This window comes from Bacillus rossius, chromosome 16 (genome assembly GCF_032445375.1).
Source record: "Bacillus rossius redtenbacheri isolate Brsri chromosome 16, Brsri_v3, whole genome shotgun sequence".
Taxonomy (NCBI): Eukaryota; Metazoa; Arthropoda; class Insecta; order Phasmatodea; family Bacillidae; genus Bacillus; species Bacillus rossius.
In genome coordinates, this window is record NC_086343.1 from 24,344,914 (window position 1) to 24,368,402 (window position 23,489).

Sequence of the window (23,489 nt, forward strand, 5' to 3'; positions counted from 1 at the left end):
ACTTAAATACATAATGTGTAAATAATTGCATTATATTAATGAAAGATATGAATTCATCATTATATATACATACAATAAAACCACCAGAAATGTAAAATACAGTCCATAACCAAGTAAAGCAGTCCTTTCTTGGAGGGGGGGAAAGGTTACCAAGCCTAAATTAGAAATTAAAAAAATTAGGCTATTGTAAAAAGAAAATCAGAATTTTTGCTTGTTTGTTTCATTTTACAAACAACTTTATGCAACAGAACAATTTTCAATAAAATGTTAACTTGAGAAACGTACAATACAAAACAATCCGATTGTAAGAAAACAATAACAAACAGCTATATTCAGTTCAAAGATTAATGAATGCACAAAATATGAGATCCGTGCCTTGGTAAAGCGCGTTGACCATTTTCATAATCATTGCTAGTTTGCGCCACTAGTCTCGCTTGGTGCTGGCCATAGATGCTAGTAGCGAGGTGCACAGTCTTCCTGATACTATCCATATCTATGGTGCGATAAAGTTATTTTCAAAATAAAAGCATTAAAATGTATTTTTTCAGGAGGAATATAACAAAAAAATTTGCGAATTTTAGGACTTTTCCGCTTTGTAAAAACGTATGAAACGGGAAATTCGTGATTTTATAAGTGTATAATCCGGGAAAGTAAACCATTGTAAATATAGTACTTTCGGCAGGACAAAAATTAATCAGCGTATGACACGGGAAAATGTATGAAACGGGAACGTATCATCGAGGTTCTACTGTATAAAATCTTTTGACTACCTAAGATTTGATGGTATTTGAGTATTGGGTTGATATCCATCACTAATTTATCATCATAAACACAACAATAATTTTCCACAGTGACAGTTCAGTCTCTACCTGAGAGACCAACAACCAGTGCAACTCACCACCATGAACTCATGACGATCCAGCATTCCATCCTTATCCATGTCAGCAAGGTCCCAGATCTTTCCAAGGGTCTCCACCGGGAGCTTGGAATCCAGCAGCAAACCTTTAACCTGAACATGCATTCAATCACACCTTTAGTTACCATCTTTATTGTACACCGCAGTAATGTAATTGTATGAAAACTAATTTAAAAAAATTAAAATACAATAGACACAGTCTAACACAAAACCTTTTAAGTCTTTAAAAATTAGGGGTGCACCGACAGCATATTTTAAAAATGAAGAGTATTTTGGAGTTGAGTAGTCAGCATACCATTTTTTTTTTGGTGTTCCCTTTATGTTCAACTACCAGGAAATAATTAAAGTACAACTGTAAGTAGTATCTCATGAAGGCTCTTTGAATCACCATCACAGTACTAAATAGCATTATAGTCCACAGTCCTTACCGACAGTATTTAGACCTACCAAATAATTTAAATCTGTATACACTAGAGTCCCGTTATAGCGAGGTGTCACGGTTCCGGGTTTGATCCTCGCTATAACCGTGTCCTCGCTATAACCGAATTGGACAAATTTTGGCCCCCAAAAAATAAAAATTATCCGAAAATATCATAAAAATTGTGTTTAAACCTGTATAATTGGAAAATAACAGGTTATATTAACGAAATCTTAATTTCTGTGAGCAGATGTGTGAATTCTCTTTAAAACGATACCCCATAAGTACGGATGCGATCACCGATTGCGTCAAAATCAAAATACCCTACCACGCCAAGCATCTCAACCCGCGGCCGACGCAGCATTGTCCTGCTATCTATCGTCGACGCGGGCTGTCTGCTGGCGGCCATGTTGGTTCAGGATGTTGCTAACAGGTGGTGCTAGTGTAGTGCGACGATTTAATTCCTTACAAAAAAGCAGGAGTGCGGCTGCGGCAACGCACGTACGCCTCAAACGTAATAGTCGCTGGAAAACTATACTTTTTTCATTTAAAGAAACCTGTCAACTTTTTTAGAAAATAAATTTGGGATTAAACTCAAACCATCACCACCCCTTTCCCGGACAAATACCCCAACAACTGACCGAAACAAAAGTTACAAGAAAACTGCCCTAGCGATTCGGAAATAAATACGGTAGTGCCTACTAGAGGTGTAAAAGTAACGAAAAAATGTGTACCCGTATGTATTCGTTACTATAACAATTAGTACTCGTTACTATTGTTACGTTACTCGTTACTTCTGATACCACATAACATGCTATGTTATGTTGCAGCAACGAATCCAGTAGTATTACGTATGCGTACAGTATGACGTCGCGTAAATAATAATAAATAGAATATAAACAATTAACAATATTTGATCATTAATAGTTTTTGTTAACCAAGAAACAATTAAATCTCATTAGAGCGGCTTTTTCATATTATCTCTTTTAAGATAACAACAAAAAACGTGAAAATACGCGATTATAAAAACAAAAACATACATATTTATAATTTGTAAAAAATACTTTCTTACGTTGTTTCTGTTCCAATCCCAAACTTTGTCTACACACGGCACAGATAACTAACGGAAGTTTGATAAAAGAAAGAAAGGATGGGATTCTATTTTTAAAGCCACGCACTTAGGTGGCGACTGCACGGCTGAAGAATGTGACAGGCGTTAACGGCAAGATGTCTAGTGGCGAGCGAGAGGGGTGGAGATAAAGCAGACAAATAACAAAAGCGCGCTTCAAGCGATCACGCCGTAAATTCCTCAAAAATACCTCGTTATAGCCGTGTTCTCGCTATTACCGTGCTCGCTATAACGAGATTCTACTGCATTTCCATTTGAATTCTTCTTACAAAAAATTTGTAAGTAATTAGTACTATTAATTATATTATAAGTAGAGATGGTGATTTATAGCATTTAAAATAATAACATTCAGCATTTTGAATTTGAAATTTAGCATTTTGTAGCATTTTTAAAAACAAGATTTAGCCAATTATCTCACTTTACATTACCGAAGAAAAGTATATTTTTTAAAAAGCACTAAATAATACATATAATTATTAACAACCACAAAAATAAAGATCTAGCACAACTACAAAGATAGTCTATCTTGGCAGGTTTCCAAACAACTTTTTAGCACTTATGAGAGCAATAAATAAAATACTTAAAATTACAATAAATATATTTTAGCCGTGTTCATGGCCATAGTTGATGAAGAGTGCATGTTATTGAAACTCGTTTTTTCAATTTTTTTCTTTCGTTTTTTTCAATTTTCGCCTTCTTTTGGTTTTCGATCATGCCAGAAACCGTTGCTTGCCATTTTACCGACTTTTTTTCTTCATCCGATTTCTTGGTGAATCTTTTTTTTGCAGCCTGATGTCTCTCAGAGTTAATGTGCTTTCAAGTACATCTTTTTTTTTCCACTCCAGACGGCGATTACATAAATTATGTGTTAAAATATTCGTATCACTTTCGTAGAACTGTTCACTTTTGTATTCATTTATGCGATCGCGAATGAAAATCACGTTTCGTCCCATTTTTACCACGAGAAATAACAGTATACAACACATTAACCAGTATGCACTTATTTGTAAATACACCACCTTCCACAGACTACACAAGAACGCGGCTTTCACGTGAAATACAGCCGGAAAATGGGAATTGTTAGCGCGGCGAAGCAGAGATGTTGCAATATGGCGTCCTAAAAACTTGTACTCTGCAAGATGACGGACACTCTTCCAGCTAATTGTTCTTTGCTTTGTTTACAATCGCGAGGCACGGATGGCCATTTTTCATTCAATATTTACGAACAATAGTGTTGTGAATGACGTGACAATAAGATACTTGTGCTGAATACGCCATAAAATGATGGTTTCTTTTGATACTGAACTGAAACGAAATACAATCTGTAAATAAATTGTGTAGAGTGAAGACGAATCTACGTTTTTTTTTACCTTGATTTCGCATTTATCTCGGAATAGTCTAGATTTCGCATTTTATAGCGGAAAAAATATAATTTAGCATATTTTCGCATATATTTCGCGAAAACGAAAAATCACCATCCCTAATTATAAGGCACAAGGAAACTAAAATATGTTCATCCAGTTACAATGCAGATAAAAGACTTCAAATTTAGGATGTTGAATTGGAACATTAAAACGAAAACAATTTTTCATACCGAATTGACATTTTATCGCAATTTTAAATATTGAAGTTTGTTATCGTTCTATTCACTACGCCACGTACAAGAATGTTCAGAAAGTATGTACAATTATACTGTGCATACGCTTGGTGAGTGAAGTAGCAGTATAATTTTCCCAATTTACGATAATTATGGTGCATCTGTGGTAGCTATTGTGTTGCTTCTACAGCAGGGGGCGAACCAGACGAGCGTCTTGCCTTGTTTCCCGGGATCATGCCGTTGAGGGGCTGCAAGGAGTCGAACAGCTGGTCGTACTTGGCTCTCTCGGCGGGCTTCACGGCCCAGTCGCTGCTGGGCACGAGGGCGCTGCCCCCGACCACCGGCGGCGACATGATGCTGTTCTGCAGCGGCATCACGGGTGGCACGTCGCCCTGCGACGGACCACCACCATGCACCGCCGCACTCCAGGGCAAATACACGTCCGACACAGCTCAGCGACTATGTCATTAACACTAGTTTATTTTATTTATTTATTTATTTATTTATTAATATTGTAACATGCCCACCAACAGCCGAGGGCTTTAGCGGTGGGCACGACACATATATAAAAGGACAACATATAAACAATACAAACAAATAAAGTTTAAAATATAACTATTAAAAATAAACATCAAAATATAAAATACATAAAAATAAATACAAAACATAAACATTATAATGAAATTACTAATTGCAGGCCTATATAAAATTTTTTTAAAAACAAACAAACATTATATAGCTACACTTTTACAGATTAAGATGATCTTTTTTATTGAAATTAGAAATGAGTCGAAATTTTATATCATTATTTTTATGGTATGTACATAGGGTAGATGTTAAACGGCTGTTAAATTGGGGAATTCTAATGCAAATCACTGATAATGATTATATAATGTAGTAAAACGTTATTAATCCAGAATTCTGGGTTCGGCAACATTATGTAATTCGTAGGGACATTACATGGTGATTTGCGACAAAACCGAATTAACACCAAAAACCATGTCTATACACAATACAAAACTGAAGTGCAACCACAAAGCATCAAATGTAACTAAAATCATAAAATTAATCAACATTATTAATCAAAACTTAACTCAATCACAAAAAAAATAATTTCTGAATATATTAAAGTCAATGGATGTAATTAATTTTCTTGTCATCGAGTAATTCAGCACCAACTGAACCCTTCACATCAGATTTCTTTGTTGCCCTTGGCCGTCGAGTATCATAACTGCACTGCCCGAGGTTTTTATAGTTCCAAGTTTATCATTACTGTCAGTTTTCATATCAGAACAGTGTTGCCTGTTTTCTAGGTGGTTAAATGTCATATTTGGTATTCCCGTTATAACTGCACTGATGTTAGACAATCAGCCAAAAACATCAATCTGGCATGACTGTGGTCCCAAACGGACCAGATTAAAGACCTTTCACATTTAATAAAAAAACATGGATTTTAAATTTACAAAAAAAGTAAATAAAAAACTCTGAAGCATACAAAAAATTATAATTACTGTATGTGATAATCCTGTGTTCAATTTGTAATCAAAATACAGTAAACTCCCGGTATATCGCGCCCCGATTGATCGCGGAATCGGGTATATCGCGGGTCAAACTATGTCCCCCAGTCAGAAATGAATAATAATAATGGAATAAATGGTTGACAGCTGATTAGGATAATTTTGCGTTGTAACTAACAAACTAAGCATCGGGCAGAAAAAAGCCTAGGCGTAGAAAATGTCCGCAGTAAAATTCTAAACAAGATATCTCCGTACATTATTCCTCTATCTTGTAGGGTTTTCAAATTATGGTCCAATCCAGCCCAGTGATATTTTCTGAAACACTAGTTCTTAACGTCGCTTTATCTCACAAATGAAGCATCGGACAGGGGACCTGATAAAGCCCACCGTCCAGCGACATTATCCAGCGTGACTCGGCTGGGGATTGATGTTGGATAGGCTTGGTTGTCGGCAAGCGCTGGGTAGGGAGAGGCTAGCCGAGAACATGGAGAGAGGTAGAGATTAGAGCGGGCAGAAACACCAGGGGGAGTGGGGGAGGGAATGTGTTCACGCAGCACACAGGCAGAGCATGAGTCACTTGACTGAGCAGCGTCCCTGCGTACAAGGCAAAATCAGGTAGTCCGGAGTTTAAAATTCCACTCCAGAATCTTAATTGGTACTTTACTGGACATCTGTATATAAATGTTTTGTTACAACTTAAACCTACAGACGTAATATTATTGGGTAATTCATTGTATTATACAAGTTCATCTTTTTACTTTGGTATAATGTTTTAACATTAAATAGTAAAGTAAATCGGCTAGCGTATTTTTAATCTTTGCCCAGGAATTCCCAGTGGTCCAATATTTACGTGAACCATACTGTACCACTTTTGCCGTGAGGTAGTAAACAAGTCCCGGAAATGTTTATGTGTAGCGGTCTCCCGACCTTTAAACAGAGGCTGGGGAATATAACACTTGCCGATCCGAGCCACACACACTCAGCAACTCGACACAGCGTTTGGTGAAATAAATAAAGACAAAGTTTAACACGGTTTTTAATACGGCGTCACTGATTGCGCTGAAATTAAATTGGCGCAATTTTTGTTTCCCACATGTGACCATTTATAATTTACTGTAAGCATGGATAATAAAGTTTAACCACTTGACACGATAGACGATTCTTTATTTTTTATTGTACGAATGCTAGAATCGTTTTTTTCCTGTATCTGCGGCCTGCTTCTACAAAAGACAAGCTATCTGTAAGTAAATCTAGAATTTTTATTTTGTCAATCAAACTCGGTACTTTGCGATTCATATTCGGTTTGAAGTATCACTACGGCCTTTCTTTTTAAAAGACTTTGACCACAGAACCGCACACACTGCACTTACTTTGTTACGGACACTGACGAAGCAGATACTGTGGCTAACACCACGAGACTGGCAGCAGCAGCTTGTGTGCCGCACGTGTGTATGGCGGCGTGTGGCGCGCTCGTAGGCCGTGCGACAAACTGTGCGCGGCACGCGGAAAAATAAAAACAATTCAACATTTAATATTTATCTTTAAAATTTATTATTTTTATTTTTTCACCCGTGTTTAGTGGAAACTGCGGATGCAAAGTCCGCACAAAGGCGGGCCGTCTATACTGTGCGTGCTTGCCGACCTATTAGAACACAGGCGGTGTTTTATGCCTTTTGACCTTGGTCACATCGAAACATCGCGGTTATGCAACAACGCGGGTAAAAGTTATGTCCCCCGACAACCGCGTTAAATAGGGAGTGTACTGTATGTATTCAAGATAATCTAGCAAGAATACTGACTAAATAAAAGCTCTGAAAAACTGCTATTATGACTTCAACAAGTATGATTTGCAACACACGAATTAATGTACGTTTTAAAAAAAAATCCGGAAACAGGACTCCTCTTCCACCCTTAGCGTATTCTTAAGCTTTTCTCGAATATTATTATGAGCATTTTTTTTTTTTAAATAGTGAGGTTCTTTTCGGACGCTCTGCTGCGCGCGTGTGACCGCGACGGTGCGAGATGTTAAAGCCCCAGCAGGACGTGAAACGTTCCCTCACCATCTTGGGGGGCGGGCTGTCCAGCGACACGTTCACCATGCTGACCTCCCTGCCGGACTGCGCCAAGGACACGAGCTTCAGGGCCAGGAAGAAGCCCGCCTTGTTGAGGTAGCCCTTGCCGGCCGGGTCGGACAGGTCCCAGATCCGGCTGAGGACGGCGTCCGGGAGGCCCGACCTCTTCAGGAACCTCGCCGCCTCCAAAGCCTCGACGCTGCCCTGGTTGCCGGGGTCCACCTTGGGCGCGCACACGACCACCGCGACTAGGTTACCGCCTGAACGCGTGCAAGTCAATGCAATGCCTCACCTAAGCGCTTTTTTCACCAAGAAAATATTTTAAAATACTTCTTATAGAAAAAAATGCTTGTAGTTAAGTGCAAGAAACTTTTTATCAAATATTTTACAAATATTAAAGTGAAAGAGTTTCAACACTGCGGACTGAACCACACCCTTAAAAAAAGTTTCCAGCACTACAAATTTTCCCCCCTTTAAAAGTGTATTGAAGGAAAAAAAAATTGTATTTCAAAGTGTTTTAAAACCAAACTGTACTATGTTCTTTACTATACTGACATTTTCATTACAAAAAAAAAAAAAAAGAAAAAAAAATCAAAACACATGTCACATTTCAAATCCCAATATTTATAGGTTTTGGGCTAAACAGAAAATTCTAGAAAAAAAAAAATGAACTCTTGCCACTTTAAAAAAGGAAGAGACTGATAGATGTGTGAAAAACACTTCTCAGTTCTTAGCAGTTTCAAGAATTGTTAATAGTGTGTATGGTCAGTGATATCATAACAGCAACTGTTACATCTCAGTTGTCAGTCCACACCTTCTTGAACAAACGAGATGCTTCTGGAAATGGTTGGCTTTATCGTTCAAGGAAATTCCAGCCACAAAGTTTCACAGGGAATATGAATTGGTCATGTGTTACTGATTGTTAGAATGCAGTGTGATACACACACAATGAAATAAAATAATGTAAAATAAATAAAATATTGCCTTCATTCACTTATGAACACGGCAGACATGCACTCACCTGCCTGTAGTATGCCTCGTATATCGCAGAGTAGCTGCCTGCCACCTGAAACACATTTCACCAATAAAATTATTCTATTATATATAGTGTCAGTCCTGCTGTAAGGCCTGGTTATGTTCCCAGAAACTATATGTCTGAAAAAATTGCTTCCCAGATGCTTTAAAATAAAAATAGTAAATCTAACCGTTTAAGAATTGACTTCTGACAGTGAGTGTTTTCAAGGAATGTGAAGAATTCTTCTGTTTAAACCTATTCAAACGACAAAATGTTAAAATAAATTGTGTAGTATTTTAAAACCTTCCCGAATAAAAGAAATTTTTTTTTTTAACAAGAATTCAAATGTGTTTAGTTAAGCTGCAACGCACTAAGTGTGCAATAATTAAAAACCATCACGAATTTGCAGCAAAATAAAAGAACCTTTGCAGAAAATAATTCTACAGCAGTACTTATCGCACCTGCACTCTGCATTCTAGTTGACATCACCCAATCATTCATTACTGCTAAAATTATAACAGAAAAAAATTTATTATAATTTTTCACATTACAATATTGTTGCTATATATATTAATTTTATAATTTAATTTTAATGAAAAAGAAAAGCTTTATTAAAATATATATAAATATTATATTTTAGGTTCGCAAATGATAAAGTGTCACAAAGCATTAACACTACCACCACATGTAAAGATAAGCATAACCATATATTTAATTATTTGCATTCTTTATGCTTTGCAACGTTAAAGATACAGCCTACACGGTACACAATGTTGGAAAATTCCCTTTATTCCTTTTCTGCGAGTGTACATGAATCAAAACTGAGTGAAAGATGTTACTGAACATGGGATGTAACACACCTGCTTTAACTGACAGATTTTGATGTTGGCTAAAGACTCACAAGAAAAATTGCCAATGTTAATGTGGTAATTCACACTCAACCACTCCCCGCCCCCTTAAAAACTGCTCCCAGAAACTGCCTAAACCCCATGGCCTCTAGTTCCAAAAAGTGCCATCAAGTTCATCGGCTCAAATCCTTGCGGAAGAATGCATTGCCTGCAGAGAAGTCAAAGGGAGGTGAGGTAGGAAGCACGCAGACATCACAAAAACACATCCATGTTAATTGATGGTTCAGAATCACATGGTTAGCAGCTCGTAGTTTAGAACACTAAAACAAACAGTTAAAAGGCATAACAAACTTCTAGCAAATAAAATAAATAGGGATGCGTCCACTAAATCCTCAAATACCATCACATCTTTAGTATTCCAAATATTTGATATTCAAAGAATAAGATTCAAGGAAAAAATTTGAGGAAGTGAAATTTAGACACTAAAACTGTGTAGTTCACAGGAACTAAATTATTTATCCCTACAGAATATATCAAATAAGTATTTGTGTCTGCCACCAGCTACAAAGCTATGGGAAAGTTTTTTTTAGCACTTCAAGCAAATATTTAAGAAAAAAAAAATTACAATGTTTTACACCCCCCTTCGTAACTTTTATAGCATTTTAACAGGAAAGAAACAGCATACAGGTTACTTTACACCTTTAGAATAATTCTTTGGCAAGTTGTTTACTGTGGAATACTGGGAAGCTAAACTTTATCAGGGGTGATGGGGAAGAGTGATTTAAATAATTTCCATGGACATGTGCCATTGCTAGTTTTCATTCACAAAGAACCTGTTTGTGCCTGATGACAGGAGCAGATGTCAGTTCCCAAAAAAAGGCAGTAAATGTTTATCTTGTGTTGTCCAGATGATGTTTTGTATCATCGTTGGGTCAGTCTGTTTGTAGTTGTGAGATTCAAGATTGTCATCTGCACTTTCTGTTCTTGTTGCAACCGTCTCCTCGTCATCAGCCAACTGTTGGTCTGTGCTGTGATTATTTTTTCTGAATAATTCTTTCCAAGCAACTCTCTGAACTGTCTATGTGTTTAACATTTGACATCAGTTGATTTTGGACTGCTTTCTGTGTTTTAGGTGTTTTAATCCTTCTTGTTAATTATTGTGGTTTCTCTTATGACATACAGTGAAAACAAGCAATAGTGTATGGCCATTTTTTTTTTAAATTTAGCAGGGGCAATTTACGGTAGCCTACTTAATTAGGCTGAAAGCGTAAATAAAAAACAGTGATCTGTCAATTAACAATTGAAGGCTCTTCACTCCAGTACACGGGAGACCACAGCCACGCCAGATTAGCAATTTTACCGAAATCATTGAATGTCAATATAGATGTGACTGGAATACAAATGAAAAATTAATATAGATACTTTAAATTTAAATTCTGTCTCACACCCCACGTTGAATTTCTAGTATTTTCATCATAAATTTTGTGTATGGGCCATTTCTACTCTATACCTCAATTGCATTTGTTGTTCTACCACAAATATTTTCAACAGACACTCACCAAGTGCCATACCATGGGTGTAAAAAGGTGCGCAATTCTTTGTAATTATCAACACTTGAGAACCTTTTTACACCCATGATATAACCCCATGTCAATATCTGTTGAAAATATTTGTGACAGAATGACAAATGCAAGGAAGGTATAGAGTTAAAATTTTAGAAACAGCAAATGAAGAAAATACAAAAAAAAAAAAAAAAATAATCAATATGGCGGGTGGGACCGAGCCTTGAAACAAATAGTCAAAAGCCCCTCTGTGGCAAGACAATTTTTTTAAAAGCTCTGAGCGAACTAAAAGCGGGGGCAGCGCAGTGGCAACCTGGTGTTCTAGGTCAAAAATTTGGCCGAATCCATGCCAAAAAATCTGAACACGGACAAGCAGCTTGATGGATGGTGGATTACGGCATGTGCGGAACAGAAAAACGATGGATTAAAGATCACCAACTGCAATCACATTTCTGCTAAGTAAGGGGAGGAAAAATAAAATAAATTTACTATGGCAATGGGTTATTTAATTATTACATACATACACAGACTAAGTCTCAATTCAACAGACAAACTTCGGCTACATGTTCATCACGACAAAATAAGTTGTAAAGTCTGCACGATGTTCTCCCCAAGACTGGTTGGTATAAGTCTTTGAAAATGGAGCTGAACAACATTTTTATTGTAAATAACAAAGAATACCTAGCGTCTGGAAAATGTGTTTAATTGAATGAAGTTCTTCAACCAACGCAAATTTTTTCGCTGGAGCAAAATTATGTTATTGAAATGACTGGGAGGAACGAACACCTTAATTTTCCACATATTTTTGTGACGTGCTACAACCCCCAATTATTTGAATGAAATAATTTTGCTACAGCGACAAAATTTACGGTGGTTGTAGAACTTCGTTCAATTAAACACAATCCAAACACAGAGGGTTCCGTTTTAAATAGTTTATTCTTTACAGTAAAAGTGTTCAGATCAACCTTCAAAGACATATACCAGCCTTGGGAACTAATGTAGACCATAAGTCATATAGAAGTTTCCAACTTTTTTTTTGTTGTGATGAATCTGCAGCCCAAGGATATCAGTGCAATTTGAACTCATCCTGTATAGTTTCTATAAAAGTATTTTTGATTTCTTAAATTTTAATTTTAGGCCATAATAGTACTATAGTCCATAGAAAAAAAATTATTACATTGTTAGTTACAAGCAGGGTTGAGGAAAAAAGTAAAAAAAAAAAAAACCTGGTTTATATTTAATATATTAATTATTTAATTATTATGGCCATACAACATCCCACTTTCTGCCACTCATTTTGAACCAGAAAACTTATAACATCAAAGAACTGAAGTCCAGCAAATCTGCACACCTGACCGGGACTTAACCACAGAAAGAGTATCAGTAAATATCTTGCGCGGTGGCTTTCCCGCAAAGGAAAAATAAAATTATGAAAATACCATTTTCCAATACTAGAGACATTCCTGTATACACACCGAAAACAGCATTAATAAATTCCTACTAGTTTCTGAGAAATCCCAGTTTTTAGCTCACATTTCAATACTGGTGCATTGCCGCTGCCTGCCGTTAACTTAAAAATATTGTAGATGGTTGGTTGGGTTAGTATATCTACATCAAAAATACATTCTTTAAATGATTCATGTAATGGGGAATTTTGATATAATGCAGTTTTTTGGACATACGCCATTGAAGTTTTGCACTTTTTGTCACAGAAAAATTCCGAAAAAAAAAGAAAAAAAAAATATATATATATATATAGATAAAAAATTCACAGAAAACAAGACTGAATCAGCTGATGTCGGACAAATGGAACCAACAATGAAACTAAACAAGTATTAAGAACAACACAACAATGACAGCACGGACAAATAATGTTCAACATATAAATATCATACAGCACAAAAATTCTGTTGAAGGAACTTAGTCATGCAAAAAATAATATAACAACACAGATGAACAGTGGGCTAACAACGATGAGACAGATTAAATGCAGGCAGACAACAAACCTGGACAACGCAGCAAACATATAAACAGCGATGAAGATAAACAAGTACTATGAACAACACAACGATAATAGCACTGACGAACACAGAAGATTTCCAATGACTACAGTTGCGATGTTTCAGGAACTGACATCTGTTTCCATCATCAGACTCAGTGCGAAAATGCAATGGAGTATGTTCAAAAAGCTGCATTAAATTAATACATTAAAAAATACTGTAAAATCTTGTTACTTTAAGTTAGCAACATTAAAAATACTTTAAAATATTGTGGATGGATGGTTGGGTTAGTATTGATACATTAAAAATTCTGTTAATTCATATGAACAGTTGGTTAGGTCAGGCTACATCTTAAATTCTTAATTCTTAAGCAACCATAAGAAGTATTTTTAATGTATCTATACTAACTCAATGTTTGAAAGTATGTTTAATGTAGCTAGCCTTACCTAATCAACCATTCACAATATTTGAGGTTAACAAACACACAACTAACATGGGTAAACAATTAATGGCAACAGCAGCAGCAGCAATGCACTGATATTGACATGTGAGCTAAAAAATGGGATTTCTCAGAAACTAGTAGGAATTTATTAACGCTGTTTTCAATGTAAATACAGGAACATCTCTAGTGTAGGAAAATGGTATTTTAATATTTTTATTTTTACTTTGTAGAAAAGCCGCGACGTAAGATATTTAGCGGTATTTTCCCACAGGTAAGAGGATTCTCCACAGAATGGGTGTTTCCCACAGAAAGGGAATTTACAGTACAGTGAAGGATTTTCCACAAAATAGGATTTTTTAAAATTTAATTAAATTTTCATACACTTTTGACTATAATTTACTAATTATTTAAATTTTAAATGAGTATTTAGCTGCATATAATTTACAACTTATTCAGATAATTTTAATGATAAGAGCTTGATTATTATACATTAATGAGCAAAGTATTGTTATTATTAGAGTGAAATTAGATCTTCAATAATTAAGATATTCTACTTAAAAATACATTTGAATTATTTTTAAACACACTTGGTTTAAACCATTTTTTAAACAGTAGTTTAAACCATCGTGGTTTAAATCGGCCAACCCCGGTTACAAGTGAAGGCAACTTTAAATCCATGTTAAGTTAATGTACGTACTAAAAGTTAATTTACTCTGTAAGATGAACAGCCACGCCTAGTTCTACTCACAAAACTAGGCAGGGCGGTACCCGGTTCCGTGAATACGCCTGTGAACACCATTCATGCAGAGTCCTTTTGTATGTATATGAAGCATTCTAAGCGCCCGAGGGCGTGGCACAGTTTCTGAATGGCAGCCAACACAGTTGATGACAAACCAGCACAGACTACACTAAAAATAATCCTGTATCACAGTCCGTTAGACCACAAAAATCCTTTATGCCATGAAAACTGTTACTGCAGGGTACAACAACTTAATAAATCAACTGAAAAAAAAAATGAACAAAAAAAAAAAGATATCCTAAAATTTAAGCCATTATTTACCCTGCACCTGTCAGTATCAAGGATAGACAACAAATGTTGAAACACACCTTTTTTTAGTTAACATGCTATGGACACACAATGTAACAACTATTTAGTAGAGTAAGACTTGACCAACAAGCTCACATGCTTCTAATGCAGTTCAATTATACCCTGACATCTTAAGCTCATTTTTTTCGCACAATTTGCTGCATAAGATGTATTTTGTAATATATTGATGTCATTCATATGCATAAATCTAGTAATCATTTCAACTTTCTGACATTTAGAAACCTCCTTCAAAACCTATTTTTATTTCACAGTCAGTTTTCATCACAGAAAAAGATGTATGGATCATTTAACATAAAAAAAAAAACCTGCGGCACAAGCCATGGAATATACTTGTTCTCAAATTTAATAAGTAGAAGGCGCGAACTTTGGGTAACGGTTTTTGACGTCCCTTTCAAGAATGAAGTACTTCCCAGTTGCAATCTACCCTATAAAGGACAAAACTTAAGCCTCAATAGTGCTCAATAAATCGCTGATCGAAAAACAAGGAACAACATACTCCCCGTAAATTTGCACTCAATCGCTAATCAGTGGTTACGGTACCTGACTACAACGCTGGCAATTCAGCTTCGGTACCAGCATGAATACTTTGTTTTTAATTTTTAACTGATTTTTTATTGATTACATGATAATTCATGTTTATTTATTAAAAATACAAGAAATAAAAAATCATCTTACCTAAGTTAGTACCACCAGTATGAAATTTTAAGCACTGTAATTTTCCCCTGTACGTTACTTAAAACAAAATTTTCTCGAAGTTTTCTGTGCATCAATGCACTTACTCTATACAAGAAAAAAAGGGAAATAGCATTGCGTTAAGATGCCATCAAAATATATTCATTACTTCTTCACCAATTAAGTGCTTCAAAGTTAACTACTAACATGTTTAAATATGTCTGTACTGTATGCTATAACACTGATAGAACCACAAGTTACATTTTAAAATGTTAAGCAAATCTGCTTTCCACTGACTTTGCTAAAAAAATTACCATAAATGCAACACTGTCACATTTATTCAATGCGCATGGTGTGAACAGAACATATGTTTTTATAAGTATCACTCACAAGTGTACACCAAATCTTTAGCAAATGACTGTGATAGCAATGTGTAAATATTGTCACACTTTGGTATGTGTTTGAAAAATAAATTATGCTGTGCATTTAACAGCAGCATTTTGCTTTCTTAATATTACCTTCACCCTAGCCGCTAAAAGTTTGTAGTAAAAAATTTTCTATATTTTCAATAAACGAACATTAATTTTCATAAAATCAATAGAAAATCTATTAAAAATGAAAAATAAAGTATCCATACTTGTATCAACCCTGAGTCGCCAGCGTGGTAGTCAGACGCTCTAGTAGCTGGCCCACATTGCCTTAGCAGTTCCGAAAGTAATGTTAAGGGGAGGGGATATCAGCTGTGCTTCGTATTTAGATTGGCTACTTCTTGAGAATAACCGAGAGTTGGGTTTTCTCCTTTACAAGGTAAGACTACTATTGGAAATTACTTTACTCTCGCAAAAGGGACATCAAAATCGGCAACCCGAAGTTTGCACTTTCTCCTTAGAAGTCCAGATTTTACCACTGCAAGTTCGGAAAACTTGTTTGTTAGCCTAGACACCACTGAACAAATAAGTGCATTTAAGGTGGGACATCCGTACGGATTTTATATGGAGAAATCTTACGACTTTCGTGACTTCTAGCTCAAAGCTGGATTATCCTATTAAAACGGAATTTTTTCCTATCAAAGACAACGATGGGGAAAATAAAGCTATTGTCGAATTTTTAATATTACACAATTAGAGAAATAATAAAAAATTATCAAACTTGTTAAATTTTCAAGTAGCGAAAATTCGATTTTCGATACCATAGCTTCATTGGAATTCAAATAACGTTTTAAAATATATTCGTGATTGCATGTGTTTAAGTAACCGTTTTGATACAAACAGGCACGTAAAATTTAACTTTTAGTTCCAGGTTTTATCGGAAGAGAGCGCATTCTAAAGATGCTTCCCCCACCACCCGCGAGCTCATTCTCCTCCTGCGCTCTGTGGGGGTAATAAATTGGCTGGTATGTTAAGTTCGCGTTCCTTCCGTTCCTGGAACCGCTCGAAGGGAAACTATACCTTCACCTTGTCACACCTTTACCTAGATTCGTGATTCACAAAGCGGCCGTTTCATTTTGATCATACAGAGTTTTCTTCAGCTTTCCTATTCTGTGCTTTGTTTTTCAATACTGAGTGTGCGGGTAATGAAAATAGACGGAAAACAAATGTCTGAATCTCTAAAAGGGAAGACCACAGTTTATAGTCGTTGGTCGACTAAACGTACACGGCAATTAAAACTGTCGACGAAACGGAAAAAACGTAGGCCACATTAGAATTTACTGGATTCTTGCAAGAGACGAAGGTAAGCTATAATACGGTTACGTAAAATAAACGTGCAAGTATCAAGTTTTACAAGCGGCAAAAATATATCGCTATTCCAATTTTTTCAGGTTGTCAGATGAAACAAACAGAGCTCATGGTAGACCCAAATGTACAACTGTGAAAACAAACGAACTAGTGGAAATCCGAACGACTTAGGCCTACGTTAATTCGTCTCAGTAATTAGACTACGGTTTTATATATTCAGTGGGAAAGTATGAAACATCCCTACTAATATTATAAATGTGAATGTAAGTTTGTTTGTTACGCTTTCACGTGAAAACTACTTAACCGATCATCATGAAACTTTGTACACATTTTTTGGAGGTATTAGAAGTAACATTAGATACTTTTTATTAAAAAAAAAAAATATTTTTTTCCTAAGGGCAAAAAAATTGATATTTGTATGTATTATCGTCTGACTGCGAGTTTGAGTAATTTGAATCATAATAAACGCCATCTGGTGTTTCAATAAGTAAATTAAATAATTCACTAATTTAATAATATAATACCGGCGGTCAATTTACTATTCAATTTTATTCTTCTGTCACCGCCAAGCATTACTTAAACTTTTTAAATTTTTGAGGTTAGGTGTCTATTTTCTTCGGTGATTGTTGTTTGGACATTGATGCTGAAGGTTATAATTTACATTCAAGAGAATTTTGTAATTAAGTGAAAATGATGTGGATATAATTACTCAAGTTTTCTGGACTTGCAGAAAAATTTGAATAGTGATCGGTGGTTGTACGCAAGAGCAATATTGGCGCCAAAAAATTTATATCGTTAATAAAATCTACACTTATATTTTTTAAAAGGTGCAAGGAGAAATGGAGTATTTGTCAATAGATACAATCATGGATACAGAACAAAGCACTTAATATCCTTCGGAGTGTTTTAATTCACTTGAACTTTCGGGTGTACCCTCACATAAACTTCAAATGAAACTAAATGTAGGCCTACAAGTTACGCTTATACGAAATCTAGATGCTCCTCGACTATGTAATGGAACGAGGCTTCGGATCACACAATTGGGACAGAATATTAATTAATTAATTATTTTTATTCTACGTTAATACTTTGAACTTTTTAACATGTTACGATTAAATTTTTTTGTAATAGTGAAACATTTCAATAAAGCATGTTTTCAGTTTTTTAAGCTAAATCGGATGTTAGAATTTTTAAATACGGATGATTCCAGTCACGCAATAAAAAAAATTACCATATTATTTTATTTTCTTTGCAATGATCTTAGATACTTAAGGACATAACACGAGCGAAGCAGTGGGTAAAAGCTAGTTAAAAATACAGTTGTAAGGGTTATTTAAGTTTTTCATAAAGATTACAATTTTTATACACGTGTCCACACTTCTAAGTATTATTTTTGCTACGTTTGCTTGTAAATAAAACCTTAAGCCTACTCTAGCTAATTCTTCTCATTTGTGTTACTGTTGAAGGCAGTTTTTAAAAGTTAACATAAGTTGCCATATTCTATTCCCATCATCACTTTTTGATCGTTAACAAAACTTGGGCACCTAGTAATAAATGAAAAAAATTAACAATTAGAACGAAACATTTTATGAAAAGTGAAAAATGCAAGATAAGTTTTCGTCTTATTATTTTTTTTTTCGTGAGAAACACGCATGCAGACTTTGTCCCCCTATTTAAGAAACATCCTGTATATAAATGCTTATATATATGTGCTTATATATATTTCTGTTTTTACGTGTCTCTTGGTGCAGTTAACATCTTACTACACATCAGCTATATCATTACTTCCTGTGTACTTCTCGTTGATTTACATGACATTAGCATTGCAGTATTATATCACTGACTGTATACAAATTGTTAAAATTAGGAACTGAAAGTTTACAACGTGCCATTATTTTATTTTTTATTTAACTGTTTTCTGTACAAATATTATTGAAATGTTAATTTGCAACGTACAACTTTTTCTTTATATTTTTGTCGTTTGTTCTTGTTATATTTATAGACAACTATAACTTTTTTTGTAGGCTGCTATTGTTGGATACTACACGAAGAAGGTGCTCTTCATTGGGGTGAAAAACAAGTACTGCACGATTTGCGATCGCGCAGAGAAGAAAGGTGAAACTGCTGCCGATCATGCTTGTAGTAGGAACTGGGGTGTTCACCAAACATCAACAAGCATGGAATCGGCTATCATTCTTGAAGGTTTTCTTGCAAGTGAGGAAATGTATTCGGTGAGATACGCTAAAATTGCTGCAGATGGAGACAGCAGTGTATATAAAAATATTCTAGACGCAATACTTTACAAATCATTGACTGTAGAAAAAATTGAGTGCTCGTACCACCTTTTAAGGAATTATTGTAATAAATTGAGAGACTTTTCAGCAACAAGTGATGGAGGCCGTTATCCTATTTGTCTTAGGAAGAAAATTGGAAATTCTATTTCACGACTTCGAATGGCAGTGAAGAAGGCTGCAGAATACAGGAATAAGACCATGACACATGATATTGAGCTAAGCATTTCCGAGCTAAGAAAGGATATTTTGAATGGGCCAAATCATGTATTTGGGAGCCATAGAAACTATGCAGAACGGCGGTTATTCTGTGATGCTGCAAAACCAGAAGAAAGCTCCAATATCAATGATTTGATAAGCACTGGACTGTTTGAAAAAGTTATGTTGGCAGCAAAACACCTTGCCAGGAATACTCGTACTTTGCTATACTGTATGGACAACAATGCTGCTGAACAGTACAATTCTTCCATTTCCAAATACACTGGAGGGAAAAGAATCAACTTTTGTAGAGGAAATAGTTACCAAACAAGATGTGCTGGAGCAGTAGTACAGCATAACACAGGAACAGCTCACTACACGATACACAAGCAAATGTATGGCAGAAGTCCTCAATTTTTCTGCAAAGACGTCCAACTTAAAAGGAAACGAAGAACAGATTTAAAGATACATTCAAGAAACGTGCAGAAGAAATATCCAAAGTAGTCCAAGAAATGCTCAAAGAAGTTGTTTTCGGGTTTTTGTGACAAAGATAGTTTTTATGGACCAAATGCACAACGACCAGACATGGATGATCAAGAGTTTGAGAAAGAACGCTCTTTATTTCTTGATTCACTGAGAAGAAGTGATGAACAAAGAAAAAAATTAGAAAAAATTACAGTACTTCAAAGTGGGAGTGGAGTGTGGTCAGTTTGTAAACGCCGCAAAACAACGAAATATGACTCGCATGTGAAAAGTATTCTGTACGGAACATCAATACGGAATGAAGCAATCATGCATGGTCGAGAAAACTAGAAAGTTTCACTAAAAGATTTGCAGAATTCTTTAGGAATATCTATTCGTCCATGTGGTCTGTTTGTGGACGAGCAACTAGAATTTTTGGGAGCCTCTCCAAACGGTATCATAGATGATGATGGTATAGTGGAAGTTAAATTCCCATTTTCTTCAGCAGACTTACATCGAGAAGATGCGATAGCTCAGGGAAAGATCTAATCATTTACGTGTCAAGATGGAAAAATTGTACTAAACAAAAACCATGATAATTTCTTTCAAGTGCAGGGACAGCTACACATTACAAAAATAAATTATTGCATATACATTGTCTGGAATAGGAAGGGTATGTATTATCAAAGGATAAAAAGGGACGACAATTACTGGCATAAAGAAATGAAGGATAAACTTGTTAAGTTTTACATGGATAGTCTATTACCAGAGATAATTGACCCTAGGGCCTAGATACAGACTTTCTATGCCAATAAGAAATTCTGATTACATACTGAATTTTGGGAATCAGTGCCCAGCTATTTCAGGATCATCACAGGATCAGCAGTGTGTTCATTAAAACAAAACAAAACAAAAAAAAACTATATTTGTGATTATGGTGAGATATATTTCATAGTGACAGGTTTTCATAAATAAAGGCAATAATTTAAAAGTTTTATTTTTAGGTGTGCTGTTATATGTTTAGGTGTTACTGTTATATGTTCATATAGGTACACATACTTATCAATCAACTACTTTGTTACTTTTTTTTCAGAATCATTAAAATAAATTTACGAATGAAAACACTTTATAAACTTTCTCTAGTGCTTACTCGCATTATATTTACCTATATGGTTCTTAATATTTGTGGAATATAATGAAATCGAATGCACATGATGAGGTGAATTATAAAATCATGTTTGTGATAATTGAATTATATGTTGTAAATGTGTGTTCAAATGAATGCAATGTGCAAACTGAATTACTTTATACAGTTCTCCAGTGTTTGTATTATTTGCTGTAAATATGTATTGAAACGATGACTTAATATACTAATTGAATTTATGCTCCAACAAATTACGGTTTATGTAGATTATTTTTCTAATTTTTCGGAAAGGACGTGTAATATTTAGAAAAAAATAATAGTATAAACGAAAAATCATTAATTGTTTAATATAACAGAATTTTGTAACTACGAGTTGCAATATTTTTTTTATCACATTTTTTGGGGGTATTTCATAGCAGACGGTATTGAAAATTTATTGTTGGTCATGTTGTTCCCAATTAGTTTTAATAAATTGTCATATTCTTTCATGAGATTAAACCATGGTTTTAACTGATTATTGAATGAAAAATGTATGACGAATTCAAAATTTGTCAATTTGTCGATTAGCCTATATCATTTAGGCCTAACCCTACATTGACATAGTTATAGTTATCGACATTTAAAAATTTGCTACTATGGAAAATCCGATTTGAAAGAACACAGTAAAATGAAATTTACAATATAGGCTACTGTTTGTGTTTTAAAGTTTTCTCGAAAACTGTACAAGTGTAATATATTCGCCTTGAATGTATTTGTATTGGAATTATTACAGTGTTCCTTTACTTTCTTTGAGAACTGAACCCAATGAAGCGTTTCTGTCGAATTTTTTTAGGTTCATTGTCATTAAAAGTATAAGTTAAATTATTTTCGGTTTTAACACGACACCAACTAATCTTAAAATACAGAGTAGGAACTGATATATGCTGTGAGAATTAATGTTAACAATGATTTCGTTTCTGTCCACAAATTTGCAGGCAGGTGAGTTTTAATATGTACAATACCAAATAAACTATTTAGTTGCTACATTGAGATAGTTTTTTGTTACTTTTATTTGTTTGTCTGAAAAATGTTATATTATATGATTTTATATTACATGAATAAATATTATAATTAGCTGAAACGAGCACTAATCATAACAATTAACAGCGTTTAATTACACTGTTATTGTTATGTAAAGTTCTGTTTCGTATTATGAATGAAACAGTATTTTACCTATCTCAAACAGCTCTCTAAACCTCTGAAGAACTTGCCAAGCCTCATATCTACGATCCTATGCTTGAGATACACTGCATTTGCAATCATGTTTACAATATGAGTGAACATTATTACTAACTTATTTATCGAATGGTTTGCAGTTCGTGATTCTTCAGATTCCATGTATACGTCAAATGTTTTGTTACCTACTGAAACAACTTAATTTGATATGTTTTGTCATGAAATACAATGACGAACACTAAAATATTCTTACCGCACCAGAACTTAACTAACTTTTGAGAAGTAGGTTCGTGTCAAGGTACACACAATAGCCTACATATTTCCAACCAAATTGATAGGATATCTATGTGAGTTTATTAGGAAAATAAATATGAAAATAGGTAGTTTGGTTGATTACATTTAATTGTATCTAATGGTCAATCACGTCTTTAAATCTGTATTCAGTTTCAGGGTGAGTACAGATCAAAGCCTGCCTACAACCTACCGCTTATAAGTACAACAGACGCGGCCGACAAGTACTCTTACGATACAGTACAAAAATGCCAGTTTACTACTCTGCCTACCACAATGCACGTAAAAACAACTGGTTTTGTTGCTGATACAAATGCTTAAGTAATTATTGTTTAAGGTATTCACACGATTATTTCCTACAAGTTGGACATTAACTTCAGTTTACACATTCATTTTATCAATTTTATTTTATGTATATTAAATACCTAGCGATGATATCGGAGCAACTAAATAGTTGGTTAGGATGAGAGAGTTTTACGGCTCCTCAATAGTGAGGTCTCGACAGTCGATGAAGGCAGAGATTCTGTTATTAACTTACCTAATGATTTGCGCGTTGCATTGAAAATCATACTCTTTACTTATCACCCTAAACAAATAACGTTTGTCTGCACGAATATGAGCTGCAAAGAATGTTTTCAAGATAATTAATTAAATAAATAAAAATTGTTATCGATGTTAATTAAACATTTATTTCAAAACACGATAAATGCTCACTGACAGTTTACCAGTAGTTTGCAAGTAAACGCTCCACGGTCAGCTTATTGACGCAGCGCTTTCAAGGTCACTGGCCTATGAACAAGGGATGACTCGACTCCGCGTCTCCGCATGTTCAAGGGACAGAGGAAGAGCGAGTCCA

The 23,489-nt window shown here is 35.0% G+C and overlaps 1 protein-coding gene across 6 annotated transcripts in view; it reads right to left on the reverse strand.

Annotated features, from left to right (window-relative positions):
* The window catches only part of LOC134539820 (epidermal growth factor receptor substrate 15-like 1), a 122,704-nt gene that overhangs the window by 94,063 nt on the left and 5,152 nt on the right, over window positions 1–23,489 (reverse strand). For all 6 annotated transcript variants that reach the window (XM_063382110.1, XM_063382106.1, XM_063382107.1 and 3 more), the window contains exons 2-5: window positions 8,671–8,715; window positions 7,638–7,871; window positions 4,279–4,452; window positions 899–1,009 (exon numbers count right to left, since the gene is read on the reverse strand). In XM_063382110.1, the coding sequence (XP_063238180.1) occupies window positions 899–1,009; window positions 4,279–4,452; window positions 7,638–7,871; window positions 8,671–8,715 (564 nt within the window). The remainder of the gene's footprint in view (window positions 1–898; window positions 1,010–4,278; window positions 4,453–7,637; window positions 7,872–8,670; window positions 8,716–23,489) is intronic.